Source organism: Poromitra crassiceps (assembly GCF_964638095.1).
Source record: "Poromitra crassiceps genome assembly, chromosome: 1".
NCBI lineage: Eukaryota > Metazoa > Chordata > Actinopteri > Beryciformes > Melamphaidae > Poromitra > Poromitra crassiceps.
In genome coordinates this window covers 131,243,047-131,271,014 of record NC_139623.1, presented here as the reverse complement: position 1 = coordinate 131,271,014, position 27,968 = coordinate 131,243,047, and the positions used below count along the sequence as shown (strand labels likewise).

At 43.8% G+C, this 27,968-nt stretch overlaps 1 protein-coding gene across 2 annotated transcripts; it reads left to right on the top strand.

Moving 5' to 3' along the window:
• Positions 1-27,762, top strand: LOC310779336 (ras-related protein Rab-38-like). 2 transcript variants are annotated; one of them, XM_083639875.1, is made up of 4 exons: positions 1-125; positions 2,972-3,174; positions 16,540-16,820; positions 26,630-27,762. In XM_083639875.1, the coding sequence occupies exons 2-4, from the start codon at positions 2,976-2,978 to the stop codon at positions 26,780-26,782; spliced, it is 633 nt and encodes a 210-aa protein (XP_083496001.1). In that variant the 5' UTR covers positions 1-125; positions 2,972-2,975; the 3' UTR covers positions 26,783-27,762. The 2 variants fall into 2 exon arrangements, with proteins under 2 accessions (XP_083496001.1, XP_083496000.1); XM_083639874.1 differs by having other exon boundaries at positions 5-166.
• Positions 27,763-27,968: the final 206 nt, after the last annotated feature.

The following is a 27,968-nucleotide window of genomic DNA, read 5'->3' as shown; positions in this document are numbered from 1 at the left end:
AGGAAGGAGAAGCACACAGAGAGAAACCCCCGACTCGTCTCGCCTGTGAGAGCCGCTGACAGTGCACTGAGAGCTGGAAGGGGGAGGACCAAGCAGCCGTCGTCCTCCAACGGCAGAGATGAGAAGTAACAAATACTTTGTTACTGTACTTACGTAGGATTTTCAGGTATCTGTACTTTAGTATTTATTTTTCTGACAACTTTACTTTTACTCCCTATTCTAACAAAATATCTGTAGGCTAGGTACTTTCTCCTCCTTACATTTTCAAAACAGGTTACTTTAGTTTTAATGCACGACAGACAAAAGTGATGTAACATTTGTCTGTCTCATCTCACGCTCTCCCAGCTTTCAGGCATTATGTGCACCTTTTTTGTGGAAAAACATAACACAAATTATTAATAAAGTACACTGTAGTCTTTATACATCTTAAAACATGTTTGGAGGGGATCTTTTAAGTTTATTAGTTTTCAAATTATATTCATATTGGGACCTTCAAATGGAGCCGTGTTTATACGACAAAGTCCATGAACATGTGGTATTCACAACTTGGTAAATAGAATTTTTCTGAAAGCTTCAAGTTCACCACTTGTGACGTGTCTTGTGATGTTTTCGGTAAATGGCGGAGGCCATGGACGTGGATGGAAAGTTAATATAGGCTACCTATTGTAATTTTAGCCATAAGAGGTTATCCGGCCGCATCTAGTATGGTGGGACTCCGGCCCGGTATTGCGTTGTGCGTGTAAGGTCTGTGTGTGTTCTGGGGTTTTATTTTGAAGGTTCGCCATGGTGTCTGTGTGTGTGGGTGGAGGGTTCTCTGTGTGTGCGGGAGGGGTGGTATCGGCAGGTCCGATGTCACTTTCGTGACACAAAACGTGACGCAAATCATTGTGACTGACAGACAGACACCGCCCGCCCATCCACCTAGGCAATTTTATTATGAAGGATAGAGCTTTTCATAGCCATTTTATATTATGTCTGAGGAACATGATGATATGATGGCATGATGATACCTCTGTCACTATGCCTTTGCATTTCCTGCATTAAAGGATAATTCAGTTTGTTTGTTTTTTACAACCTGGACCTTATTTCCAGCTTTAAATATTATTTTGAAGTCACCCTGAGAAGTTTGATTTGATAAGCATCAGCAGAAACGATAATCCGTTTTGATTGCCAGCTAAAAACAAGGAATATGGGACGGGGCATGTAAAATGCTTATATTTACGTCCTATAAATAGCTTATTTTCCAACAGGGGCTCATATCCTTATTATATCATACAGACAATGAGGAAATGAACAATGCTACATCACAACTCCACTACTTCCTGAAATTAGTCCAGCTTCTTTATTTCCTGTCATCAGTATTGGATGAACTGATTAATCAGGTGTGCTGCAGTCACAACAATGATCAGGCACACCTGATTAATCAGTGCATCCAATAGTGTAGGACAGGAAATAAAGAAGCTGGACTAATTTCAGGAAGTAAAGAAGTTGTAGTCTTGGTGCAGGTGGCTCATCCTGCTCCGTTTGCTGTCCATCACATTGGCAGATAGCAGCTCCCGTTCCACCGTTGCTCATTTTGTAATCCATTATGACGTTATTCCATATGGGCGGCCATTGAATTCAAATGAATCGTCTATAGCCTATTCTCGAAAACAGATAAATATCAGCAGTGTTTACCATGTAAACACCTACATAATGGCTAAAGAGCAAGTCACCCCGATGTGCTTCTTCTTCTTCTGTTCCGCCGTATTACCAAACAGAAGAAGAAGAAGCACATCCGGGGCAGGTCATAGTTACTTGCAGTCAGTTTGTTGTGTAGCTTAGCCTAGCCTAGCAGATATTTATCTGATTTCAAAATGATTACAGTACATTACGTTACATTACATTACATTACGTCATTTGGCAGACGCTTTTATCCAAAGCGACTTACAATAACACATTTTTGTCAGCAATAGAGCAATCAACTATGCAACACAGTCTATGACAACTACCACAAGATGATGGAAGATTCATTTGAATTTGATGGCTGCACGTATTTATTTGAGTCGAATAACGTCATGGATTACAATCTGAGGAGCGGGGGTAATCAGGAGCTATGGACAGCAGAGCCAGGATGAACACACTGTGCCAAGGTAATACATTGTTAATTTCCTCATTGTCTGTATGATATAATAAGGATATGAGCCGCTGCATCGGAAAATAAGCTACTTAAAACTGATTATCGTTTCTGCTGATGCTAATCAAACCGAACTTCTCAGGGTGACTTAAAACTCTTTTAACATAGTTAGCCACTCACTAGCTAGCATTAGCTAAATTGTTAGCATCGGTGGCTTCTAGATAACTGTGCATGCTCATGACGTGACCACTTGAATGACAAGCATGTCATATACACGAGTTCTGGTCAAAATGAAGGCCGCATAATGACTCGAGTTTCAGTTAGCTTATTTGCACAGAAACAGCCGGTAGAACAGAATAGGGGTGCCCAAACTTTTTAGGATGAGAGCTACTTAAATAAAGTAAAACTAGCCGTGAGCTACTTCTTTTCCCCTTGTCCCCCCAAGTACATATTTAGTCAATTTAACAGTATTATATTATTTATTTAACATTATTTAATAATGTTATAATTTTAAATACTGTAGATACTGAGTTAGCTATACATGAGTGGGATTTAGTTTATACATTAAAAATGAAATGTATATTATATCAATAATATATTTTGGATTTCTTTGGCGAGCTACTTATTGATGGCCCGAGATCTAGATCGCAATCTACCTATTCGGCACCCCTGCGGTAGAAAATACTTTTTACTTTTATACTTTATTACATTTCAGAACCTGTATACTTTTTTACTTTTACTTGAGTAAACAAGTTCAATCAGTACTTCTAATTTTACCCGAGTCTTATTTTCTTTACAGTCGTAACTGTACTTCTAGTTAAGTAAAGAACGTGTACTTTTCCCATCTGTGTCCAGCGGCATGCAGGGCGCCCGGACAGAGCACCTGTACAAGGTGCTGGTGATAGGAGACCTGGGGGTGGGAAAGACCTCCCTCATCAGGCGCTACGTGCACCAGACCTACTCCACCAACTACAGAGCCACCATCGGAGTGGACTTTGCCCTCAAGGTGCTCAACTGGGACTCCCAGACCGTCCGGCTGCAGCTGTGGGACATCGCAGGTGGGACACTCAAGTGCCTGTGTCCAAAACACCACACATGAATGACTTAGTTTTAACTTGTTTTATTTAGTAGGTTCTCCTGCAACAGCTGTCAGAATAGAAAGTCAACAAAACCTGAGAAAACCTGTTTTTGTGGTTTTGCTACGTCATCAGTAGGACTCAAAATAGCTGACTGGTTTGAAGGAAGAGCAACTTGGATTGTGAAACCTTCATAATATAACTCTAATTTAGGTGATTTTCATGTTTTACTTTCACTTGAAGGATTCCATGTTTCTCTATGACTTGTGAAACCCTTAGCCTAGAAGAACCAATCCATGTATGAAACCCTTATGGTTCCATATTTTATTTTATTTTATTTTATTTATTGTATTTTATTTGTTTATTTACCGTGTTTCCACCAGAAAAGAAAAGAGTTCACAATTCAGTAATGCAGTAGGTTATCATTGCTCCTTCGTATTTAATGGTGCTTTATTTGACAAGTGTCACAAGCAGACTAAGAATATTGTGCTCTCGCTCTCTCTCTCTCTCTCTCTCTCTCTCTCTCTCACTCTGTCACACACTCACACACACAGAGCACAGCACACGTGCGCACACACGCACGCACGCATACACACACACACACACACACACACACACACACAGTCACAGTCATGCACAGTCATTCATGCGAGGTATGCTGCTGGGTCATGTGAGCTGCCCATGTGAGGGAGATTTAAAGGCTAGTCACAGGAGTGTCATTGTAAAGTAAACAAAAAACACAACATCGTTACTCTGTCTCACACACTTTAAATGCTTAATTTGAATCAACCAAATTTAATTATAATTTATAAGGTTCAAATATTACCATAGTTCAGTACAGTTTAAGTAGGCTATATTTCATGATACCAGAATCATCCCCTTTGCTACCTGCAAGGAATTCAGCATAGAAAGTATGGATTGTGCATTCACACGCACACACAGGCTCTCTCTCTCTCTCTCTCTCTCTCTCTCTCTCTCTCTCTCTCAGTTTTTTTCTCTGTATCTTGTAGTTTGTTATAGAGTGCCCAGTAGCGTAGCCGGACTTGGCTCATTGGGTGGGGGTCCACCCGCTATGCCGACCACCCGCTATGCCGACCTTAGGTTTAGGCGTGGGGGTGGGAGAGGTTAGGTTTTGGGTTAGGGTCTGGGGGAGGTTAGGTTTAGGCATGGGGGGAGGTTAGGTTTGGCGTGGGGGTGGGAGAGGTTAGGTTTTGGGTTAGGGTCTGGGGGAGGTTAGGTTTAGGCATGGCATGGGGGGAGGTTAGGTTTGGCGTGGGGGCTGGGAGAGGTTAGCTCCACCGACACGCTGCACGCCACCTCGCTCAGCTGGTTCTGCTTGTGGGCTATCGGCATTGCGACCTGTCGGCACTGCGGCCTGTCGGCACATAGACGCGGCACCCATTGGGTGTGCCACAGAAAGCCAGGGTATGCCAGGGGGCGGACCATTTGGTGGCGCCGCAAGGCCGCCACCCAAAAAAATGTGGGCCTTTTCAAACCAGATTTAGAGGAATATTAAGATAGGACCATATGACCATGACCATCAATGTTTGCTCCTTTTCACACTCATTATTAGCAGGTAGAAGCAGTCAATTAAATTGTATTTTTTGGCAACATGTAAAACCACTTTGGTATCTCAAAAAAGTCTCACCTACTTTTTCCAATGAGTGTTCTAGTCGGGAAAGAAGCAAGTTTGGTTGGCATGCAGGTTCGTCTACTGCAGAGAGATCTGTAGCGTTCTCAGTGTCCTCTGACTGCTGCTGCACAATCAGTGTGTTTTTGGCTGCGTCCCCCCGCTGTTATTAACGTCATTGTTTTGGCTGCATCATCTTCATCATCGTCTGTCTCTCCACTGTCCACCACCAAGCGTTCACACCCAATCGCTTTTTTCAGTCAGAACGCTATGAAAATCATGTTGAGAGCGCTTCCATTGTGCACAAAACACAGCACACGGAGTGTTTTTTTGTGCTCCGTTTGTTTTCCCCTGTAGTCGCATGCAGTACAGATCAGAACACAACGACCACACGGACGGTGACCAGCTAGTTTTGTCTGTTTGATGTTGTTCACTGTCAACATGAAAGCCAGATTATTGCTAATTCTGGCAGCAACAGAGGTTGAAAATCCCTCGGGAGGAGAAAAGGTAGGCTACAGTAGGAAGAGTGGAAAAAGACGATCAGGGCGCTTTTCCTCAATGTTCAACTTTTTCAGCTTACAAACGCCCACAGCGCTCCTCCAAAAACAACAGACGCCACCAGCGCTGATGCATGCCCCACCTACCATCTTGAAATCTCTTGATGCCATACCACAGCGCTCTGCGCTTTATAACAGGTGACGGTTATTTAATGCATCATTGTATTTTGTATGATAAGGTGAACTGGCCCTCCCTGTCATCTAGAAGAAAGCAACATTGTCTCTTGTTTATTTACAAGGCTCTGATTGGACAGCTTCCTTTGTATTTGTGTTCACTTCTAAACCATGTTAATACAAATTATCAGACACGCTCACGATCTCATATTAGACGGTCAGTCCCGCGAGTGAGATCTGAGCAAGGTAAGACTGCATTTTCTTTTTATGCACCAGATGGATGGAATCGGCTCCAGGACACTTTAAAATTGGAGCAACTGATCTCCCTGGAATCATTTAAAGTACTCCTCGAAAGCACTGTATGTGAAGAGTGCACTTGTTTTATCTAAACTGTTTTATCATCTCTGTCTGTACATTTCTGTATGTGTTCTTTGTAACAGGGCGCTCTTGTAAATGAGAGTTCGCTCTCATGGGCCTTTCCCTGTATAAATAAAGGTAAAAAAAAAATTGGGTGTCGCCACACACACACTAGGGCTGCCACAAATGATTACTTTGATAGTCGACTAGTCAGCGATTATTTCAACGATTAGTCGACCAATCGGATCATAAATTGCAGCTTATCGCACAATTACTCAAACGCTCTGATTTAGCTATCATCAGCTTCTAAATTTAGCTTCAAGTTGTTTTAAGCATGTGCCAACTAAAAATAAAGACAATTAAGATGATAATTCACTCAAAAATAATATTTTCATGAACTTGAAAGTTTAGAGCATGTAGCAGCATTTTTTTTTGGCATCAATGTACTTGCATGTAATAAATGTAATATAGTGCAAATTGCAAAACTGCAAAATAGTACACATTGAAATTGAAAACATATAGTGCAATGAAATATGTACTATCCATTGAATGAATAATGCAAAATAAAATTAGGGCACTACTACATGGAAAGGAAATGGAACCAAAAACTATTCACTATGTATGCAACCAAAATATCAACAAAAATAAATAGTTTCAGTCTTCTCAGGCATCAAACACATTTTCAAATTTAGTAAGTAAAGAGTGCAAACTGCGGAGTAAAATGAGGTTTCCAGTATTCCCGTCAGCAACACGAGCTTAACGTTGCTATGATGACAACGTTACAGCAAGGCTTTTAACATTAATATCGTTAGCCAATAGCTAATGTTAGCGGCTAAAACTTAACGTTGGCAGTGAGCTAACAAGCTAATTAGCCTTTATCTCCATCATCGTCTGCATTCGCCACAACGTGCTTCCCTTTGAGATGCTCGCGCATCATACTCGTGCTGCCATGATAAGCGAGTTCAGCTTATTTAGCAGATTTTGCATTTCACATTATTGTGGGTGAAATGCTCCCATCTCCACTTTCTGTGGAGAAAGCACTAGGAGCAAGATGCAAGCTGCTTGTTTTTCCGGTCACGGTGATGTCACGTTTTCCCCGGATGATCAGTACTGCGCATGTGCATCAAAGACAGGACGGAGACGCCTGGAGGCCAGGCCAGCCAGTGAGGCCATCGCAGGCAGCAGCTTCGGGGAAACAAAACAAAGGTTTTTTTCTTTTTTTCAGGTAAAAAAAACATGCGATGACGTCGATTACCAAATACGTCGGCGATTTTGGTCATCGACGCCATCGCGACTAGTCGACTAATCGTGGCAGCCCTAACACACACACACACATGCATCTGAGCTTCACATTTTCTATTTCTTCATCGACGCCTTCCCTCCCTGACTCACAGGCGGTTTAAGATATTTCCAGACAGTCCAAGGTTGGTCATGGCCGGTAGCGAGGCATTAATTTGGGGTGATACCTCTCTCCATCCATCGGGTTGACTGGCTGCCCAGGCTGTTCCACTGGTTGTGCCATTCACTGATCCTGGCATCAGCAGGGCTGGTCTCCAGTACATCACGGGCATCCAGGAAACTGCTCCTGGAGCGGAACCATTTGTTGGCAGCAAAGTTATCATGGAGCGGGTGCTGCTTGTCGTTGGCTTGCTTTATGCGCTCATTTTTGCGATGTCAGGGGGAGTGATGCCTGTGAGGGCATAGAGGCAGGGTACCGGGGTCAGGGGGAGCGATGCCTGTGAGGGCGTAGAGACAGGGTTCCAGGGTCAGTGGGAGCGATGCCTGTGAGGGCATAGAGGCAGGATAGCAGGGTCAGGGGGAGCGATGCTTGTGAGGGCATAGAGGCATTGTACCGGGGTCAGGGGAAGTGATGCCTGTGAGGGCATAGAGACAGGGTTCCAGGGTCAGTGAGAGCGATGCCTGTGAGGGCATAGAGGCAGGATAGCAGGGTCGGGGGGAGCGATGCTTGTGAGGGCATAGAGGCATTGTACCGGGGTCAGGGGGAGTGATGCCTGTGAGGGCATAGAGACATTGTACCAGGGTCAGGGGGAGCGATGCCTCTTAGGGCATAGAGGCATTGTACAGGGGTCAGGGGGAGTGATGCCTGTGAGGGCATAGAGGCATTGTACAGGGGTCAGGGGGAGTGATGCCTGTGAGGGCATAGAGGCAGGGTACCGGGGTCAGGGGGAGCGATGCCTGTTAGGGCATAGAGGCAGGGTACCGGGGTCAGGGGGAGCGATGCCTGTTAGGGCATAGAGGCAGGGTACCGGGGTCAGGGGGAGTGATGCCTGTTAGGGCATAGAGGCATTGTACCGGGGTCAGGGGGAGCAATGCCTGTGATGGCGTAGAGGCAGGGTACCGGGTACCCGCTGCCCATTTTTAAGTGGCCCGCCATGAATTTAGTAAAAAAAAAATCTAAACATTTTTCCGTTTTAAAGGCCCATTCCGTCAATTGTCACTATTACTGACGCCGGTGGCTGTTAGTGTAACTGCAGGCAGCGTGTGAACGAGCTGACGCGCGGGCACCATACTCGCACGCACACAAGCAGTTGCCTGGCAGCAGCAGAGGTGTTGCTTGCTTTGTAACGTTAACTCATAAAAGTCACTTGAAAACGGCAACCTGGACAATTTATCGGTCAGATCAGCCTCGAGATGCCCAGGAAGGATTCTGGATGAATTATCGGACGTTATTGTGGCATGTTTGGCCGTATTTTGGCTTACATTGGCTGCGGGGAAATGGATATGATATTCACGTTACCGTGAGCCAGGAACTACCCTGCTTCCCCTGTATGTACGGTACCGTCTAATGCAATGTTTCATAAGCATAACAGTAACGTTAGCAGGGCTCCAAACTCGTTTTTTTCCAGGTAGCACTAGTGCTACCTACTGTTTCATTAGGTAGCACAAAAATAAATTAGGTAGCACCATATTTTTTTACCGTGTGACAATTAACACATAACCTTTTCATGCCATGATGCCGATGATACATTTATATTCCAAATACCGTAGTATTGCCGTGATCTGATGTAAAAATTGACTATGACTCAAACTTGACATTTATCAAATGTTTTAATCGATTGATTAAACACTGCATGAGCAGTTGACACAAGGTCTTCTTATATGAATAATAAAATCAAACCATAAAATAACATACATCATGTAATGACATGAGGAACTAGTGCTGGAGATGGCGGAGGAGATGAGGAGGTAGAGAGAAACAGACAAGTCGATTCTGAGTGTTTCCACAGCACAGACAGCATCCTCAACTTATCCAACAGTGCAACAGCCAACTTAAAGTGACACTCCACCTGACCACAGCAGCATTAACACATTCAGTTCAAATAAGCTCCAGTCAATAAAACTGCACAACTTACAATAAACATAAACAGCAGCATACATTTACTCACTGTGTTTTGGATCACATTCAACATGTGTTCTATGGCAGCATGTCAGCACCAAAACAGACAATCTAGAGCTTACAGCTAACTGTGAGCCTGTAGATTGCCTGTGATGCTGCCATTTCTATGAGATCCAAAGACTGGAATCAGTCCTGGCCTGCATGGACACTGGCCAACTCTTAAAGTTAGGCCTCCTGGGGGCCTTTCCCTTGGAGAACCACACCTTAACATCCTGCCTGGCATCATAGTCCTCCAGTGCTGGACCCTCAACACTAATACGTAGAGATGCTCCGATCAGCTTTTTTGAGGCCGATCACCGATCACCGATCACTGGAAGCAGTATCTGCCGATCCCGATATGGCCGATCACCGATCACCGCGTCAAATCCATCAATTCAAGCCTTCTATTTATTGTGTCGCATTATTCATATATTTAATTATTCTTAACAACATCGACATTGTATATTAAGTATTAAAATTAGGAGATGAGAAAGTATCATGAGTTGGCAACCGTTTTATTATTATTTATTACAGAGTAGACTGTATACTGTAACTTTCCTGTGGAAAAATAAATAGTCTTATAAAACAAAAAATATAATACTATGTACACAACATGTGCACCAACACAGCTTGGAACATGTCTGTGAAAGCTGCAGCGATAGCCTCCGCGGTGTGTGACCCAGAAAACTCTTGTGAGTGAAGTACAACTTTGTTCAGGTCGAACTTTTCATCAATAAACTGCGCAGTTAGGCTCAGCATGGACATAGGACAGACACTCGAACTCCAAATGTCAGTCGTGAAGCTGATTGACGTGGTGTTGTCTTTCATAAGGCTCTCGATGTGCTTGTAAACAATTTGGTATAATTCCGGCAGGCAAACGTCAGTTAAATATTTACGTCCTGGCAGCGTGTAACGTGGATCCAAGCAGGATATGAGGCGTTTGAACCCGAGGTCTTCCACAACAGACAGCGGCTGCTGATCAAGACATATGAATTCCATTAGCTTTGCATTTATTTCTTTTCGTTTCTTGCTGTCGTTGCTGACTGTTATTTCCATCAGTCTTTGTGTTGCTGACTTCGCCTCTGGTGAAATAAAGTCGTGGCGGTGGTTTCAATTGTTTTCAGAGTGAAAAAAGTCCGCTGCTCAGCAAGCTCCTGTAGTTAGTTGAGCTGCAGCGCTCCGCTAGGCCGCAGGGTGTTTGGTGAAGCCGCGGTCTTGCCTGGTGAGAGGCCGCGGGGTACAGGGCAGGCTTCACTCTGTTGCGCCTCTTCCCTCCGTGCGCAGCGCAGCGCATGCCTGAGTTTGACTAACTACAAAGTGATATCCATTCTCCTGGCGGATTGTCACATTCGCCCATGCGGTATCTCCTTTGAGCACACAATGCAAACGGCAACAAGTTGTAAAATTGCCAGACAGGCGACGCCATGTTAGCTGCTCTGCTGTTTGTTCTCGCCCAAGCTGCTTTCGCTATAGAGAGAGTGCAACTTCCAAACACTTTTTCGCCACTACCCGGTGTGTGTATTGTGAGTGAGTGACGTAACCGCTGTCTTGCAGCACAGAGGCACGCGCAGGCAGACGGGGAGCAGAGGGGACAGAAAGATGCGATCTGAAGCAGGCGATTGGTTGGGGGGGAAAAAAATATTATCCTCTCTCATTCTCCCAAGTCGCACGAGTGCGACCTGATTGCAAATTAACTCGCACATTTTGAAATTAGGTGGCACATGCGACCTAATAGGTCGCACTTTGGAGCCCTGAACGTTAGGCATATTTACGACTGTTACATTCATTATTCACACAAGACGGTAACGTTATTAGTGGAGCTCGGTGGTAATTTCTATAAATGTAAATTAATATTAGTTAGCCGCGATTAGCATCAAGCTAACGTTACTATGTGCAGTCCCACTGCAGCTAACTGCAGTCAGAGCCTTCTCCCCCGGTACGGCTTGACCAAACTGAACAGTCAAACAATGTATGTTGTAAATAAGCATAACAGACAGTAGGCTAACGTTAGGCATATTTCCGACTGTTAGATTCATTATCAACACAAGGCAGTAACGTTATTGGGGCTGGTGGTAATTTCTATAAATATAGCTAAATCTATTAGTTAGCCACGTATAGCATCAAGCTAACGTTATGGTTCTAATAGGCAGACTCACCACCGCAGCTAACTGCAGTCAAACAATAATGTTCCATGACCATAAGCATAATGGTAGTAACGGTAGGGTTGCATTACTTCACACAAGACGGTAATGTTAGCAGAGTTTCTGACCAGGTGGTCAGATACTTGTACTACAGAGTGACAGTAAAAATCTTGAATCTTGAATCTTGAATCTAAAGTTTAAAACGGAAAACGAAAACGAAAAAAAAGAAACGGAAAAACAAATTTCATTTTTTCAATTTAAAACCATTGAAAATGGGTTATACTTGAGTACCCTGACCTGGTCTATTTATTTAAAAAAAAATGTAATACTGAATGAATGTTTAATACTAATGTTATGTTAAATTATCTCTGTCTTAACCTGTATGTGTCATATATTTATTTAGGTACAAATTACATTTTTAATAGCCACAAGGGTTTTCTGGTCCAATTTGTTTTGCCGTGAAAACTGCCAAGCTTAATATTGTTTGGCCCGCGACTCCTTATATTTTTCTGTATGCGGCCCACAACCAAAAACGTTTGGCCACCCCTGGCATAGAGGCAGGGTACCGGTGTGAGGGGGAGCAATGACTGTGATGGCGTAGAGGCAGGGTAAGCTGGCTGGTGAGGTTTAGAGGGTGGCCTGAGCCTGACTTTCCAGGTCTAAAACCAGATTGATCTTTGATTAGCTCAGGGTCTATGTGAGGGGAAAGTCGGGTTCGGAGTATTCTCTCGAACAGCTTGTAGGTGATACATAGTAAGGAGATTGGGCGGTAGTTTTTGGGGAGGCTGGGGTTTTCCAGGTTTTTACAGAGCGATGATGATAGCTTTCCTCCAGATAGTTGGGATACACTGGGTCTGGATGCATATGTTGTACATATTGTTAGGAATGATAGGGAGGGTTATTGTCCCTCTTCTCCTTTCTTCCTTGTTTCCTTTCCTAAACACTTGTGACTGGTTTTCATTGAGAAATGAGGTGTGGTTAAGCTGTGTGTCCATGTGATGTCATTGAGGTGCGCACGCAGCCACTGAAGCAGATTTATGAATGAACACTGCCCAGGTGTGGGCGCGCGGCAGATTTGAATGAATGCTCGAGACGCGACACCACGCCAGAGGACCGACACACTCACACACGTCTCTTTGGACCGATACACTTATTTATTGAGAACCAGCTTTTTGTTTTACATTGTGAATCCTTCCTAAAACAACTTAAACTGAACTGAAACGACAAAGACGGAGCTCGCCGCTCTGGAGAGCCAAGACGGTGCTGGCGAGGCCTTGTCGGAGGTCCGCTAACATAGTCAGCTACATGACATCAATCTACTACGGTAAGCTGACCCACCTCTAGTGACTTTCTCGTTTGCAAACCAGTCCTGTTTTGTCTATTTCTGTCTCCTCTTTTCTCCTCTTTCACACACTCCAGGTTAGGACTAGCTTCGATAGCTAAATGCTACAAACACCTCTTGTCCCCTAGACTGCTAGTCCGTAACAATATCAAAAATCCATCATTTGGCGACTGAGCCTAGATGGTTAATCATTTCAGTCAGTATGTCATCAAGGCCCACAGCTTTGCCCAGGTTCATGGTACTAAGTCCTGCTTCGACCTCCTCTAAGGTGAAGGGCTTGGTAATGGTTAGTATGGACGTGTTCTGTTGATTGCCAAAATGATTGTCGAATGATGGTGTCCTTTTGCCCTGCACCTGCCTGCTCGTCTCCCGTTTGGTGTAACGTCAGATGTAGTTGGTGGTGTGATCTTATCACCATTTAGTTTGTGAATAGTGGACCAGTTTTTTTCTGTTCTGAGTCTTGTCATGCTCTCTATAAGGTCTTGCCAGGCTTTCTGCCTCTGCTTTCCCAGGGAAGGTCCCATGCCAAACCCGGAAGAGGGCGTGACTTATGCACTCTACTGTATAACTTATGGATCCAATCCAGTGGGAACTCCTTTGTGCTTTGGACTCATGTAAAACACAAGTCAATCATCAGTATGATTCATATGATTCATACACTGTAAAATCAGTTGAATGAATAACAGTGTCGTCGTGTGTGTGTGTGTGTGTGTGTGTGTGTTTCTGTAGCTGGGGGGTGCTTATAAGTGACGACAAGCGATTCATTCTCATGCAGAAATAGAGGGAAGTTGTTGATTCATGTCCTGTCACATCTTCCACTTCCTGTTATTCTACACGTCAAGTTTCTTTGTATAGCCCTAATTCATAAGCATGTCTCAGAGGCCTTTACACAGAATATGTCACACCAGCCAAACAGCAGCATTTAGCTCTTGTCTATTAGCTATGTATCCATATTCTGCTGGGAGGCATGTATACACAGTGAAACAGTCAGTGTACACACACCAGGCCCAGCTCCAGGATGAAGTGACTGAGGGGGCAGTAAAACATTGTGGGGGGTGGGGGGGGGGGGTCTTTTTATATACAGTAGTAATCAGCACTGTGTGTCACATTTTTCTAGTCATGAATCTGTAATGAACATTGTGTTTTGGTTCTATTCAAATGTTGAACGTTTAGAGTAAGGGTTTAGAACATTACAATGGAACTTATGGGTTATCTGCTTCTGCTCAGAAACCCCCTTATACTGTCAATATACCTATAGGAAAGCCATACATCCCCTGAATGCCCTATGGCAGTGATTTCCAAAATGTGGGCTGCACTAGTGCATATACGGCACGCAATTTCGATGCGAGTTTTGACCCACCTGTCAATCACAGCCACAGATGTGTATACGTCGGAAGCGAATTTCTGAAAAATCGACCGTGGTTCGAAAAAATAAACACCGCAATAACGCTCAGCGAAACTTCGCTGTTGGTATGCACGGTTGCATTGACTGATATAGATTCAGAAAATATTATTGACGTGCAAATTAATCGCATGAAAAAAACACTCCTGATGTGTAAGGACCTTAAGGCAGGAGAAAATGTTAGCAATCTGCTTTTGGGTATTTGTCACACCAGCCAAAAAAAACATATAGGGAAATACATCCTCTTAGTCTCGTGTGTTGATCAGAGCTGTGATTAAAGGGTTAGGTGGGCCCCGGAAGATTTTCAGATTTCAAAGTGGGCCGTGGCATTCCTAAGTTTGGGAACCCCTGCTCTATGGTCTCTAGGTTGTGGTTGTAAATTCTCCTGAGGCTGTGATTCTCCTAGAGGTCACAAAAGGGTCATTTTATACAGTGAGGTCACGTTTCAAAATGTATCTCATTACAATGAAATGGCTACTATGGGGATTAACATCATCACACATGAATACAATTTGGCTCATTGAATCCACAAGAGTCTCAGCTTTCCAGTCATACCTGATTTATGCAATTCTAACATTGTTTATGGACCCAGTATGCAGAAGTATTCAAATACAGTAGAATAGGTGAAAATAACACATTTACAGTATACTGGATGCAATTTGTGTGTGTGTGTGTGTGTGTGTGTGTGTGTGTGTGTGTGTGTGTGCGCGTGTGCGTGTGCGTGCGCGTGTGCGTGCGTGTGTCACACACAAGCACACACACACTTCACATGGTTATATTCTCACAGCCACAGGTATATTACATTAATCACATTATAATCTAGGTCAGGTTTATTTTCACTACAGGCAGGCAGAATGCCGGTTTAATTCAGTCAGGCTAAAGTAAAGTAGGCTTATTATCCACAGCAACAAGCGATGGCATTGACTTGTCTGGCTAAGTGCAGCGTGACAGTAAGGACACAGGAATGCGCTGTATCATGGGAATGCAGGAATGTAGGCCCGGTCTGAGGACGCCAGCTGAGGCACACACAGCAAAACAGCTGCAACTGAAGAAGGGCACTTTGTGAGTGGGATCCGCTTCCTTGGCCCATGCCACACCCTTCCAGCAAGTTTAATCAAAATTGGCCCAGTAGTTTTTCCATAATTCTGCTAACAAACAGACAGGTGTGGGGGGGGGGGGGGGATAGGTTGAGGCGATGTCTCGTCATAGACGCTGGATTAGCTGGCTCAGCTTGGCTGGGGGCGTGGTCAGGGTGGGGAAAATCGGACCAGAAAACCGGATTGAAACTCAAATAAAAAGTTGTTTTTTAAAATAAATTCACTGATCTGTTCTTCAATGAGCCTTTCCAATACTTTTGACAGTGCACTTAAAATGGAAACTGGTCTGTAGTTCTCCGCGAGTCACGTGCGTACCTTGCGCTGGGGCAGATGCTTTTATATTCAGAATGGCAGCCAAGTGATCAGCATGTTACATTGTACCATGGTAATAGTGAGAACAGCCCGTGAAAAGTCACAATGAAACGCTATTATGTGCAGTACTGAGTGCGCTTTCACTCTCAAACGATCGTATATCAGCACATGAATGAATCACCAAACTTGTTTTACTGAATAGCCGTTTCAGTTCTCAGCCCTGAGAGCCTACTCTGTGCTGCTTTTAATCTCTCTCAACCATGCTCTCAACACAACACATTTACTTGGTGAAATGACTAAAAACTAACAGTTGCAAATCAAAGTTTAGCCTACCACATGGGTCAAGAAATGTGGTGAAAACACAGCTCAGTGTTCAGGGCTCAGTGGCTCGAAGGCGTCCATGTTTGGAGAGAAGCCGTGCGGAGGTCGCGCTGCTAGAAAAATCTTCAGGTACCCGGTGGGCGGCCTACGGGGGTCGCGCCCAACACATTGACGTCATTTGACGCTCGCGCTCCACCCCTGCGCCCTTCGCAGCACGGCGAGCATAAAACAAGCTTAACATTTTGTGGCCATTCCCACACATACTCTATAGCGTGTCTATAGCGTCTCTATAGCGTGATCCTCCCTATGTCCTGCCGGTGAAACTCCTTGCTGTCAGTGTCAGGTGAAAAGAAGCGGCTGGTGATTGCACATGTATCGCAGGGAGCATGCGCTAGTCTGCAACCCCCACAAGATCGGCAGTGGGGGTGGAGCAATGACTGGGACAGCAGGGTGGATTGGCCAAGTACAATTAGGGGGAGGCTGGATTAAAAAAAATGTACTCATCACACTCATCCCTGGGAACAACACATAGGAATTCATGTTTGTTTGTTTGTTTGTTTGTTTGTGTGTGTGTGTGTGTGTGTGTGTGTGTGTGTGTGTGTGTGTGTGTGTGTGTGTGTGTGTGCGTGCACGTGCGCGCATGCTTGCGTACGTGCGTGCGCGTGTGCATGTCACAGGTCAGGAGCGTTTCGGTAACATGACGCGAGTGTACTACCGTGAGGCCATGGGAGCGTTCATCGTGTTCGACGTGACGCGGCCTAGCAGCCTGGAGGCCGTCACCAAGTGGAAAGAGGACCTGGACTCCAAGCTCCTGCTGGCCAACGGCCAGAGCATCGCCACCGTGCTGCTAGCCAACAAGTGTGACCAGGGCCGAGACCCCTCTGCCCACAATGGCCTCAAAATGGACCAGTTCTGCAAAGACCACGGCTTCGTCGGCTGGTTTGAGACCTCTGCTAAGGTGAGGACAAGTCAGCACAAGAGAAGCGTGACATTTTCACTCATTTTCCATGTCATAAAATACAGCCATTTCAAGGAACATGCCAACATTTTGAGATATTCGCCTATTTGCCATATGAGCCGTACCGCGATAGTAAGACGAGATGATAGACGCCCTTATCTTCTCTGTGCGTGTAGTAGAAAAATAGCAGGCCACCATCATTTCAGCTAAAAACAGGGTATAAATTAGGGGTGGGAATCACCAGATGTCCCACAATAAGATATCACAATACTTAAGTCACGATACGATAATACTGCGATATTATGCTAGTATTGCGATATATTGAGTATTGTGATATATTCCGATTTATTAGCTTTTCTCCACTACAAAGGATGTCGCCAAAGGAAAACTTTGTCAACATCTGTTTTATATAAGATAGTTTCCAATCTGTTCATCTCACTTCAATAATTTTTATTGCAGAAAAATTGTCAAGCAGACAGACTGACCAACACTGTCATAAAAACCTGCATAAATGTTGCGTATACGCCAATTTATATAATAAAACAATATCGCGATACCTGGTATTTGTGCAATACAATAATTGCTACACAAAATATTGCGATACTATGCTGTATTAATTCGCGTTACACGTCATTCTGGACATGCGGGGACGCAGAAGTGAACAGATGTTGCTCCAGGGTGAGTTCAAGGGCGGCTGTTATTGTTTCTTTCTATTTTTTCTTTATGCGTACACATCCACGGAGAATCGCATGGAAAGCCTTAACAAGCATTAATGACCCATACCAGCTGCCAGTTTCTGCAGGCAGTCAAATTTGGATAAATTACTTGGTGCAGAAAACATACCGAAGGTAAGCACTGTCCATCTGCTTTATATTACCGAGATTATAATGATACAAAGCGGGTTGAAAATCGGCAACGCCTTCCTTTAATAGGGGTAGTCTAGTAGCCAGTACCAATGACTACCATTCATTGTGCTAAGCTAACTAGCGGGAGGGGCAGGTCACTATTTTTCTACTACACCCCCCAGAGAACAGAAGTTTGTCTATCTCTGTGTCTTACTATCAGGAAGATGGCAAATAGGCGAATATCACAAAATGTAAATTCCCAAAATGTAAGAAAATATATTTTTTTTCCTGTATTTTTATATCAAGATCCATTTATTTTTCGTGGAAAACAGTGGATCTTTAATGTTACCTCATGCTGTACAAGTAGGCGTAAATCAGTGGTGTTAAGTAACGAAGTACAAATACTTCGTTACTGTACTTAAGTATATTTTTTGAGTATCTGTACTTTACTTGAGTATTTATTTTTCTTTCAACTTTTACTTTTACTCCACTACATTTTCGTAATAAAATCTATACTTTTACTCCGATACATTTCCGAAAAGCATCTTCGTTACTCGTTACTATAAAATAAACAAACAGCTGGTGTTGTGGCGAATCAGTAGCCTGGCTAGTGAATCAGTGCTTCTGTGTTGCAAGTTGCGTTTGCCAATCGCTTACCGTCAGGGCTTCCCAAGTCTTTTCATCCATGTTACAAGTTCCCACAGGCTGAAATCCGACGGGTACTTACTTTAAATTGTCTTTACATTCTGTCCAATTGACCCAAAATGACGGAATATGCCACCAGAAAACAAGAAACCAAGTGTCTCTTGGGGTAAGCTTCAAATTGGTCAAGCGTCCACGCAGCCAGAACGTAAAAGTATAGGTCTTCCACTTAAGGATTTCAAAATAAAATCCTAAATGCTTTACTTGTTTCTCCAAAGGTGAGAAGCATTTTATTCTGAAAGTAAATCATGGTATTTCCGTTGCTATCTGGTGTAACAGTCGCTGTTTTGACACAGCCCAATAATACTGTCGTGTTTCAGAAAGGTAACGTCAGTTTCAATTTCTATAGAGTGATTACATTGATTAACTGTTTATCTGGCAGTGACAATATCCAGGCATATAGCTATATGAAGGAGATGTCCATGATCTATGGTGATTATGATGATGATTATATATTTCCCATTGACATGGAGATATCTCATCCCCATGATAGCCTAAAGCAGGCACTTGTGCCAAAAGCTGCAGTCAGTTCAAATGGCAGACTATAAGGTAAATATGTAAGCAAACTCACAATAAAGCTAAAAATTTAAAATCCGGACCGCTTGCTTTCTTATAAACAGGATTTACTTGTACTTTTACTTTCAATACTTTTAAGTACATTTAATATTTAAAAAATACTTTTGATACTTAAGTACAGAAAATATTAGCTACTTTAAGACTTTTACTCAAGTAATATTTTAATGGATGACTTTGACTTTTACCCAAGTCGTTTTCTGGTAAAGTATCTATACTTTTACTCAAGTATGGATTTCGAGTAGCCTACTTTATACACTACTGGCGTAAATACAAATGCAACCAATAAAACATCACAGATTTGTACTGTAAACAATCTTGCCCCTCCACCTCCCCCCTAACCCTAACCCTAACCCTAACCCAAATAATACAGCCTTTCTCTCCAACTGATTTCCCATTGGTTTACACTTTTGAATGATCCCGCCCCAACATCCTGTTTCAACATCAAATTATGGAAGCAAGATGCTCTCAAAATGCCGTGTGACTTTTTACTTTTCAAGAGGCTATCAAAATGCCATTTCATTGTGACCAGCATACTCTACCAGTCAACATTTTGGACACACCTGCTACTGTACTGTGTTTTTAATTATCAGACAAATATAAACTGTAAAGTTGTTGCCTGTGTATGAATTTTTTTCCAAAGCCTTTGCCATTCCATCAAGGCAAAGGGCGGCTACTTTAAATAATCTAAAATATCAGATAGTTTTGATTTGAACAGTTTTTGGTCACTGCATAATTCCATTTGTGTGATGTCATAGATTCAATGTCTTCAGTATCATTCTAATGTGGAAAATAGTCCAAACCTTTGCCTGGTATGTTTACATGTTTTTGTTTTTGTTTTGTTTTTACATTTTGCAGCATGGCCAAGATGGGTAAACCATTATATGAATGGGCAGACTCTATAGGTCTTTCCAGTCACGGTGCTTCTGCTCTGGTCTCTTCAGTTAGTGAATCCCCACAGAGCGGACTGGAATTTCATATCCTCATGGAAAGTGGTTAGGTGGGATAAATTTAAAGAGGAAGGTCATAACAGAGAGCTTTAATATTAGAAACACCCCACTCCCGGGCCCGCCAATTGTAACAAATTGAACTCTTCTGATCTCCTAAATGGGCGTGGTTCTCGGCTTGTTATTGGCTGTCTGTCAGTGGTATGAAACTTCATTGGCTGACCAGTCTCCTAAGGGGGCGTGGCAGTGGCGAATTCTCCATGGCACAGATAGAGGAAGTGACTGCAGGTTGGGGTGTCTCTATCTATATTAAAGGTCTCTGGTCATAAGGAGTCCAAGAATTGGTGCGCTCAACTCAGTCTTAAATACTTTGGGTGCCGGCCCAACAAAACATGAAAAGTCCAATGGAACTGGCAGCACTCACAGGTAAAGTCTCAAAAATGATTTGAATCCACACAGCAGCAGTACAAAGAACAGATGCCTTTCAGCCTGTGGCTTTCCTCAGTGATCTCTGGTCATAACAAGCCATCGATGTGAAAAGTTAAGAACAATATGGCAAAGTTTATGCAAGTTGACTGAAAGTTGAAGAAACACAACTCTCCATCGTATAGGTTTTATGATCTAGAGTTGTACTTCCACTTAGTACATGAAGTACATGAAATAGATTTCTCCTTTTTTATATATTCAGTTTTTCTGATACACATGATGGCAATTGTTAGATTAAATTAAAATTAAATGCACTCTAAATCCAGCCAAGACACATGTAGTACACAAAGCTATAAATTATTCAAATGCTGTGTTTATTCACACATGCATGTGTTGCAACAGCCTGGGTGCGCTGCCCTCCTCATGGCACAAAGACTCAACATTCCAGCAGGTCAAAGGTCACGGGGTGCAGGGTCAGCCAACTTCAAAGAGCCTGAGTGTCAGATGGAGTGTATGCAAACAGATATGTGTGAATCCTTGTTTGGCAGCAATGAGAAAAATGTGTATAGCATTCGTATCAAGTGGCTTCAAACGCACAGAAGGGAACATAGGGTGCAACTGTTCACATGAAGATGCCAGTCACTCACGTCTAGCACAATGTCCGCTAGATTAATGTGATGTGTACTGATGAGAAACCAGATCAAGCCAGAACATGGTGTTCAGTACAGATTGAGTTGAGATAATTCACTAAACTAACCCTAACCACAGTCCAAAACAGAAAAAGTACACACATTCTTTACTTAAGTAGAAGTACAGTTAGCCTTCGTTTGAAAAAAGAAGAAGAAAAAGTAAAAGTAGAAGTCAACTTGTTTACTCAATTAAAATATAAAAAATTACAGGCTATGAAATGAAATAAAGTATACAAGTAAAAAAAGTATTTCTACCGGCTGTTTCTGTGCAAAGCTAACTGAAACTCATGTCATATTAATATAATTCAAAGACTATTAATGTCTTAAGGCAAACCACTACAAAATAATGAGGCAAACCTATAGGCCTACAAACGCAGATAGACAGTAATAGGATTACGCACAGCATGTCACACGTGAATAGATGGCATGCCAAGCATGCAGTACACGGCAACTTAAAGGTCCTATCTGTAAGTTTTGGGGGGAAATAAATGTTCACAAAGTGTTTTTTATTACCATTGAGTGAATGCTCCATTACGTAACTTTTTTTTTTTACCTTTATTTATACAGGGGGAGTCTCACTGAGAGCAATGCTCTCTTTTTCAGGAGCACGCCAGGGCCGCGGGAAGTAGGGGTTCTGCAGGTGCTGCAGCACCCCCTAGATTTTTTCCTTTTTTTTTCTTTTTTTTACAAATGTAATTAAAAATATTTTGCAGTTCACTATGTTCCTTTCTTGTTTAAGAATGTTTCGGGAAATGAAAATGTAGCCTATTTAAATATAATTATCAACAATAACAATCAAGGAAGTTATATGCTTGTAGGCTAGAGAAGAAGAAGAAACGCGCAGGCACGCACATGTTGTGTTGAACCAACCAACAACCTATACGAATTGTTTAATCTGGCAATAAAGAAATGTGAACTTGACATGCTATTTTAATAGCCTACTCAAAAATGTACCTCCCACTATAGGACAGCAAAGAGAGGAGTCAATGTTTCTTGATATATGCCATTCAGATCAGAATAATTAGTCTAGTCATTAAGTTTGCTGATAATATTTCTATCATGTTAAGTCTGTGTCATGTTAACTGGTGTATTCAGAGCAAATAGGGAGATATAGAGCATTATTTCGGCAGGGCCCTTGCAGGCCCCACCGAGAGTCCCTTCCTCCCAGCACCCCCTGCTTAAAGTGACTTCCAGCGGCCCTGGGAGCGCCCTGTTCACATTCACACACACATTCATACCTGGAAGCTGCCCAGTACAACCACAGTCTGATCTGCTGGCCACTGAGCAGCTCCACTGGAGCGGTTGGGGGTTAAGGGCCTTGCTCAAGGGCACCTCAGTGGTGGTAATGAGGGAGGGGCAAGCGCTGCCTTTTCACTTTCCCCACCCAGATTTATCCTGCCGGTCCCGGGGATTGAACCGACGACCTTCCGGTCACAAGCTCGCTTCTCTAACCATTGGGCCACCACTGCCCCTTAAAAAATTTAGCCCAGCCACGTCTCTCTGCGTTCACCCATTGCAAAGCTATTGCGGGATATTTCTGCTGGTCGCTGGTCAAGATTTCCCAGGAAATTTGGCAGATGGGACGTTCTACGCATTCTCGAGCCTGCCTCTTGCCGCTTCAGCTATTATTAAACACCAGTGAAGAAGAAAGACTTGCCTCCCAGTGCTTCAGCCAGCCTTTATTAAACACCAACAAAGAAGAAGGCTACGTTAGCTTGTTGTATTTTTAGCTGCTGTGATGATATTATGTTTTTGGCCCAGCTATAGATAACGTTAGCTTAGCTGCTTGCTAACACGGCTATGGATTCACCACCCAGAAGCTAATAACATTACCATCTTGTGTGGATAATGCAACAGTCGCAAATATGCCTAACCTTACTACCGTTGCGCTTATGGTCATGGAACATTGTTTGACTGACTGCAGAAACAGATCCATTCCGTTTGGTCAGCTAGCCTGTCAGTTAGCTGCTGAGGCTGCCTATCATAACATTAGCTTGCTTGCTAACTAACGCTAATAATAATATAATAATATAATTGATTGCCACCCAGAAGCTTCACTAATAGCGTTACCATCTTGTGTGGATAATGTAACAGTCGGAAATATGCCTAACGTTACTACTGTTAGGCCTTGGCCACACTGATCCATGCTGTCTGTCCGTGTGCGTTCATTTCTCTGTTCTCCATTCATTTTCAATGACAGCTGTCCGACTGTCCGTGGAGTACTCAGAAGCGTACGTATCCAGAAAATTTGCATACGTTTTGATGGACAGAAAGTTGAAGAGGGATGAACTTTTTCTGGATGGACGTATCGGATGGTCGGATGGTCGGATAGTCACTGTCCGTTTAGCCAATCAGAGTCGAGGTCTCGAGAGGAGGCGTTCTGAGATTTGTTTCAACTTTTCAAAGAAGATGGCGGCCGAGGCGGTGAAGGAGGCTATAATTAATGCTGTATGTGTACACCATCCCACTGTTGTACAACGTGATAGTCAGTGTCACCGTCTGATTTCACCAGCTAATCTGGTCATTCAGTGGCATTTTATTGCCACATAAGTAACGTAGCGCACAGAGCTAACAGCTAGCTGACGCCAGCTTTCTTCTTCTCTCGGTTTATAGGCGGGTCACTGACACCTTCAAGGTGCTTACCGCCACCTGCTGTACAAGTAGGTTACTTGTACATGCAACAGACATAAATCTATCCGTCTATCCGTTCTGTCCATTTTCTGACGGATCAGTGTGGCCAAGGCCTTATGCTTCTGGAACATTGTTTGACTGTTCTGTTTGGTCCCGTCTAGCTCACATCAGCCAGGAAATAGCCTGCTCCCAAGTACAGTGGACATTAGACTGTACGGGGGAGCAGTTCAGGGAGCAGGCTATTTCCTGAATCATGCTAATGTCTTGCTAATGACTTCCCCACAGCCAACGCAAGCCAAAACATGACCAAACATGCCACAATGACGTCCGCTAATCCGTCCAGAATCCTTCCCGGCCGTCTTGAGGCTGATCTGGCCGATAAATTGTCCAGGTGGCCGTTTTCAAGTGACTTATCAGATAACGTTACAAAGCAACCAACACCTCTGCTGTCATTCATTGTGTTTAGCCAGGCAGGCTAAAGGCTGCTTTAAGGGCTCATTATACTTGAGCAAGCTCCGTGGGGTGGAGCTCCGCGAGTCACCGTGCGGACCTCGCGCTGGGGCAGATGCTTTTATACTCAGAAGTGATCAGCCAAGTGATCAGCATGTATTGTACAATGGTAATAGTGAGAACAGCCCCTGAAAAGTCGCAATGAAACGCTATTATGTGCAGTACTGAGTGCGCTTTCACTCTCAAACGACCGTACATCAGCACATGAATGAATCACCAAACTTGTTTTTACTGAATGCCGTTTCAGTTCTCAGCCCTGATTGCCTACTCTGTGCTGCTTTTAATCTCTCTCAATCATGCTCTCAACACAACATATTTACTTCGTGAAATTATTAAAAACTAACAGTTGCAAATCAAAGTTTAGCCTAACACATGGGTCAAGAAATGTGGTGAAAACACAGCTCAGTGTTCAGGGCTCAGTGGCTTGAAAGCGGCCATGTTTGGAGAGAAGCCGTGCGGAGGTCGTGCTGTGAGAAAAATCTTCAGGTATGCCCTACGGAGGTAGCGCCCAACCACGCCCAACACATTTACGTCATTTGACGCGTCCGGCCCTCGCTCCATGCTTCACGGCATATGGTGAGCATAAAGCAGCCTTTATGCTCACCATGCCATCAAATGACGTAAATGTGTTGGGCGTGGTTGGGCGCTACCTCCGTAGGCCGCCCACCGTGTACCCGAAGATTTTTCTCACAGCGCGACCTCCGCACGGCTTCTCTCCAAACATGGCCGCTTTCAAGCCACTGAGCCCTGAACACTGAGCTGTGTTTTCACCACATTTCTAGACCCATATAGGCTAAACTTTGATTGCCGCCCACAGTAAAACCTCCTCGCTCTTTCTCGGAGGGAAGGAATGACACACGCAACATTTAACATGGATGAGAATGAAATAATAAAGGTTAAAACTTAACTCGCCCAGCTGGTGAGACGCTCCCCCGGGGTCTGAGCTTATAGCCCCATCCGACTCCCTGGGGAAACGACGCTTTGGTCGGTGGTGCTGGCAGCGCACGGTGGCGGGCCGGATGCTGGGCACAAATGGCTGGAGAGCGGTGTGGCACACCCGGCTATAAAGTCCCCGCACACACACACACACACACACACGCCTGCACCTGCTATCAATGTTTTTCAGTAGACTACAGTAAATTGTCGCAGCTGCCTGCGGGCATTGAAGGGTGGAAATGAGAATGCTTGCAGAAGAAATAGATACTGACAATTCTCTAATGAATTTCGGGATGAACCAGGTCGGGTTTAATGGAAATAAATCCATAGAAATGAATAAAAAAAGCAGATAACGAATATTTGTGCTGGGGGAACGATATTCCATTTGAAATACATCTAAGGCATCACCCGAGGCTGCACTAATCATGCAGGCTGCAGCAGAGATCAGGAGAGAGAAAGCCAGAACAAATCTTTATGGCAGTAACACACGCGCGCGCGGACACACGCATGCACACACAGACACACACACACACACACACACACACACACACACACACACACACACACACACACACACACACACACACAATGAAAGTGTATTGTTTATTTATTTATTTATTTCGCATATTATCTTTTCTATTCCATTCTAACCTATTCTATTCTATTCTCCCCTCCTCCTGGTTAAAGGAATTCAGTAATTTATGGGTCAGTTTTGGACCGGAGTGGATTTGTGTGTGTCCTCTGCGCTCATGGCAGCGGGCCTTTTTTTCAGAGCTCTTAATGCAAAGAATTAGTGCAAGGCAAGCATTTTGCGGGGACACCCTTGGTTTGGCTTGGGGCACGCCCACATGGCGCAAAACTGGATGGTATCATGGCAGGAACGCAAATTGGCACTTTCACGAGGCGGACTGCTATCTTCCCTGCCTTAAGAGGCAGGGAAGATAGCATAAGGCACGCGTTAAGGTGCACAAACCGGTGTGTAAGCGATAGCGCCTGTACGGGCCCTATACTTTGATTCATAATTTGTGTGATATGGTTTTTCCACAAAAAAGGTGCACATAATGGGAGATGAGACATACAAACAAATGTTACATGGTTTTTGTCTGTCGTGCATTAAAACTAAAGTAACTAGCCTGTTTTGAATAATGTAAGGAGGAGAAAATAGATATTTGTTTTATAACGTAGGGAGTAAAAGTTGTCAGAAAAATAAATGCTCAGTAAAGTACAGATGTACCTGAAAATCCTACTTAAGTACAGTAACAAAGTATTTGTACTTAGTTACTTCCCATCTCTAACTGTCGATCAAGCTGTAACATGGTGTGACTTGAGTTGAGATAATTCAGTAAACTAACCCTAACCAAAAGAGAATTCATACAACTCTAATTGTCCGTTATGTAAGAGTTCTTCCATTTGCAATTTATATGGCCTCAAACATTTTTAGGTGAAATGTTTTTTCAGGCTGCCTTACTGGACATAAAACGGGGTAGCAAAATAAAAACAAATGATGCAAATGTGCCATGACCAACTTGCAGTTTCTCTCTCTCCTTTAGGACAATCTCAACATCAATGAAGCTGCGAACTTCCTGGTCAAACACATCATGGCCACAGAGAGTGACATCCTGAAGTCAGTGGTCCCAGACACCATCTCCCCCCAGCTCCACTCCGACAGGCAGCTCAGCTGCTCCGCCTGCTTCAAACCCTAAAGACACACCACATGGCCTTCACCTGACAGCGAGGAGTTTCACCGGCAGGACGTAGCACATGGGAGGATCACGCTGTTCCCCTCAGTTCCCCTCCCCCCAAACAGATGCCCCGATCGACCAGAGGAGGCGTTAGTGCAGCGACCAGGACTCATACCCCACTGGCCTCCCACCCACAGACACGGCCAATTGACCAAGGACCAGGGGTTTCCCACTATTGATCTGTGATTGGCAAGCTACCCGATCATTGGACAGGCGACCTGTCAATCACACCCAAAACATAGTCTGTTCTATTTTACTCTAAACGGGTGAGTTATATTAACCCCCCCTTCCCGTACAGTTGTTATGAAAGGTGACATTAGCTATAGACCAACATCGTGTTTTGAACCAGGCTATAAAATGTTTAATCACTGTTACAAAGTGGGGCATTTTAACATGGGGTTGAACGGGGAACGACTCCCTTTTGGGTCCAGCCTCAAGGGGCCATTGGAGGAACTACAGCTTTCAGTATCACTTCCTCTGCCAAAGCCCGAGCTTGCTGCCTGGGTATGACACAAGGTTGCAGAGGGGACAGCAACCTGCTTGAGTGTCACATGTGAATCTTGTTCATCTCATATTCATTCGTTCTGCTGTGATGCTGTGTAGCCTCTGTCCAGACTGGACGGCCATGTTTTCCTCTTCTTCCAACAACAGCATGTGGAGACACGCAAACTCTCTTTAATGTTATTCCACAAGAGCCAAAGAAAGCTTTATTTGACACTTTCAATGGACTAATCCCAGAATTATTGCTATTGTCTTGTGTGAATTTTGCACATACATTAATTTTTTTTTAAATGTCATTTAAAGATATTTATGCTTAACAATGCACAAGCATGTGGAATGATGGCTAAGATATTCTGTTTAAAGCCACTGTTAAGAATAACTAATAGTTAACCTTTATTTAACTGGGCAGAGTTGAGAAAGAGCACATTCTTACAGCAGCAACTGGGTCTGGGTGAGGAGTCGCAAAGGGAGGGAGGGTTATAGGGTTCAGGGATCAAGGGCATGTCAGCCATGTTTGTAGTCAGGAGGGGGCGCTTCCCTGAGTTTCCCTGGTTTGGTTTGAATCAGCAGCCTGACTCTAACAATTAGGTTACAACAACATCATAGACCGAATCACTGTGACGTCGCTTTAACAACAAAAGGCACT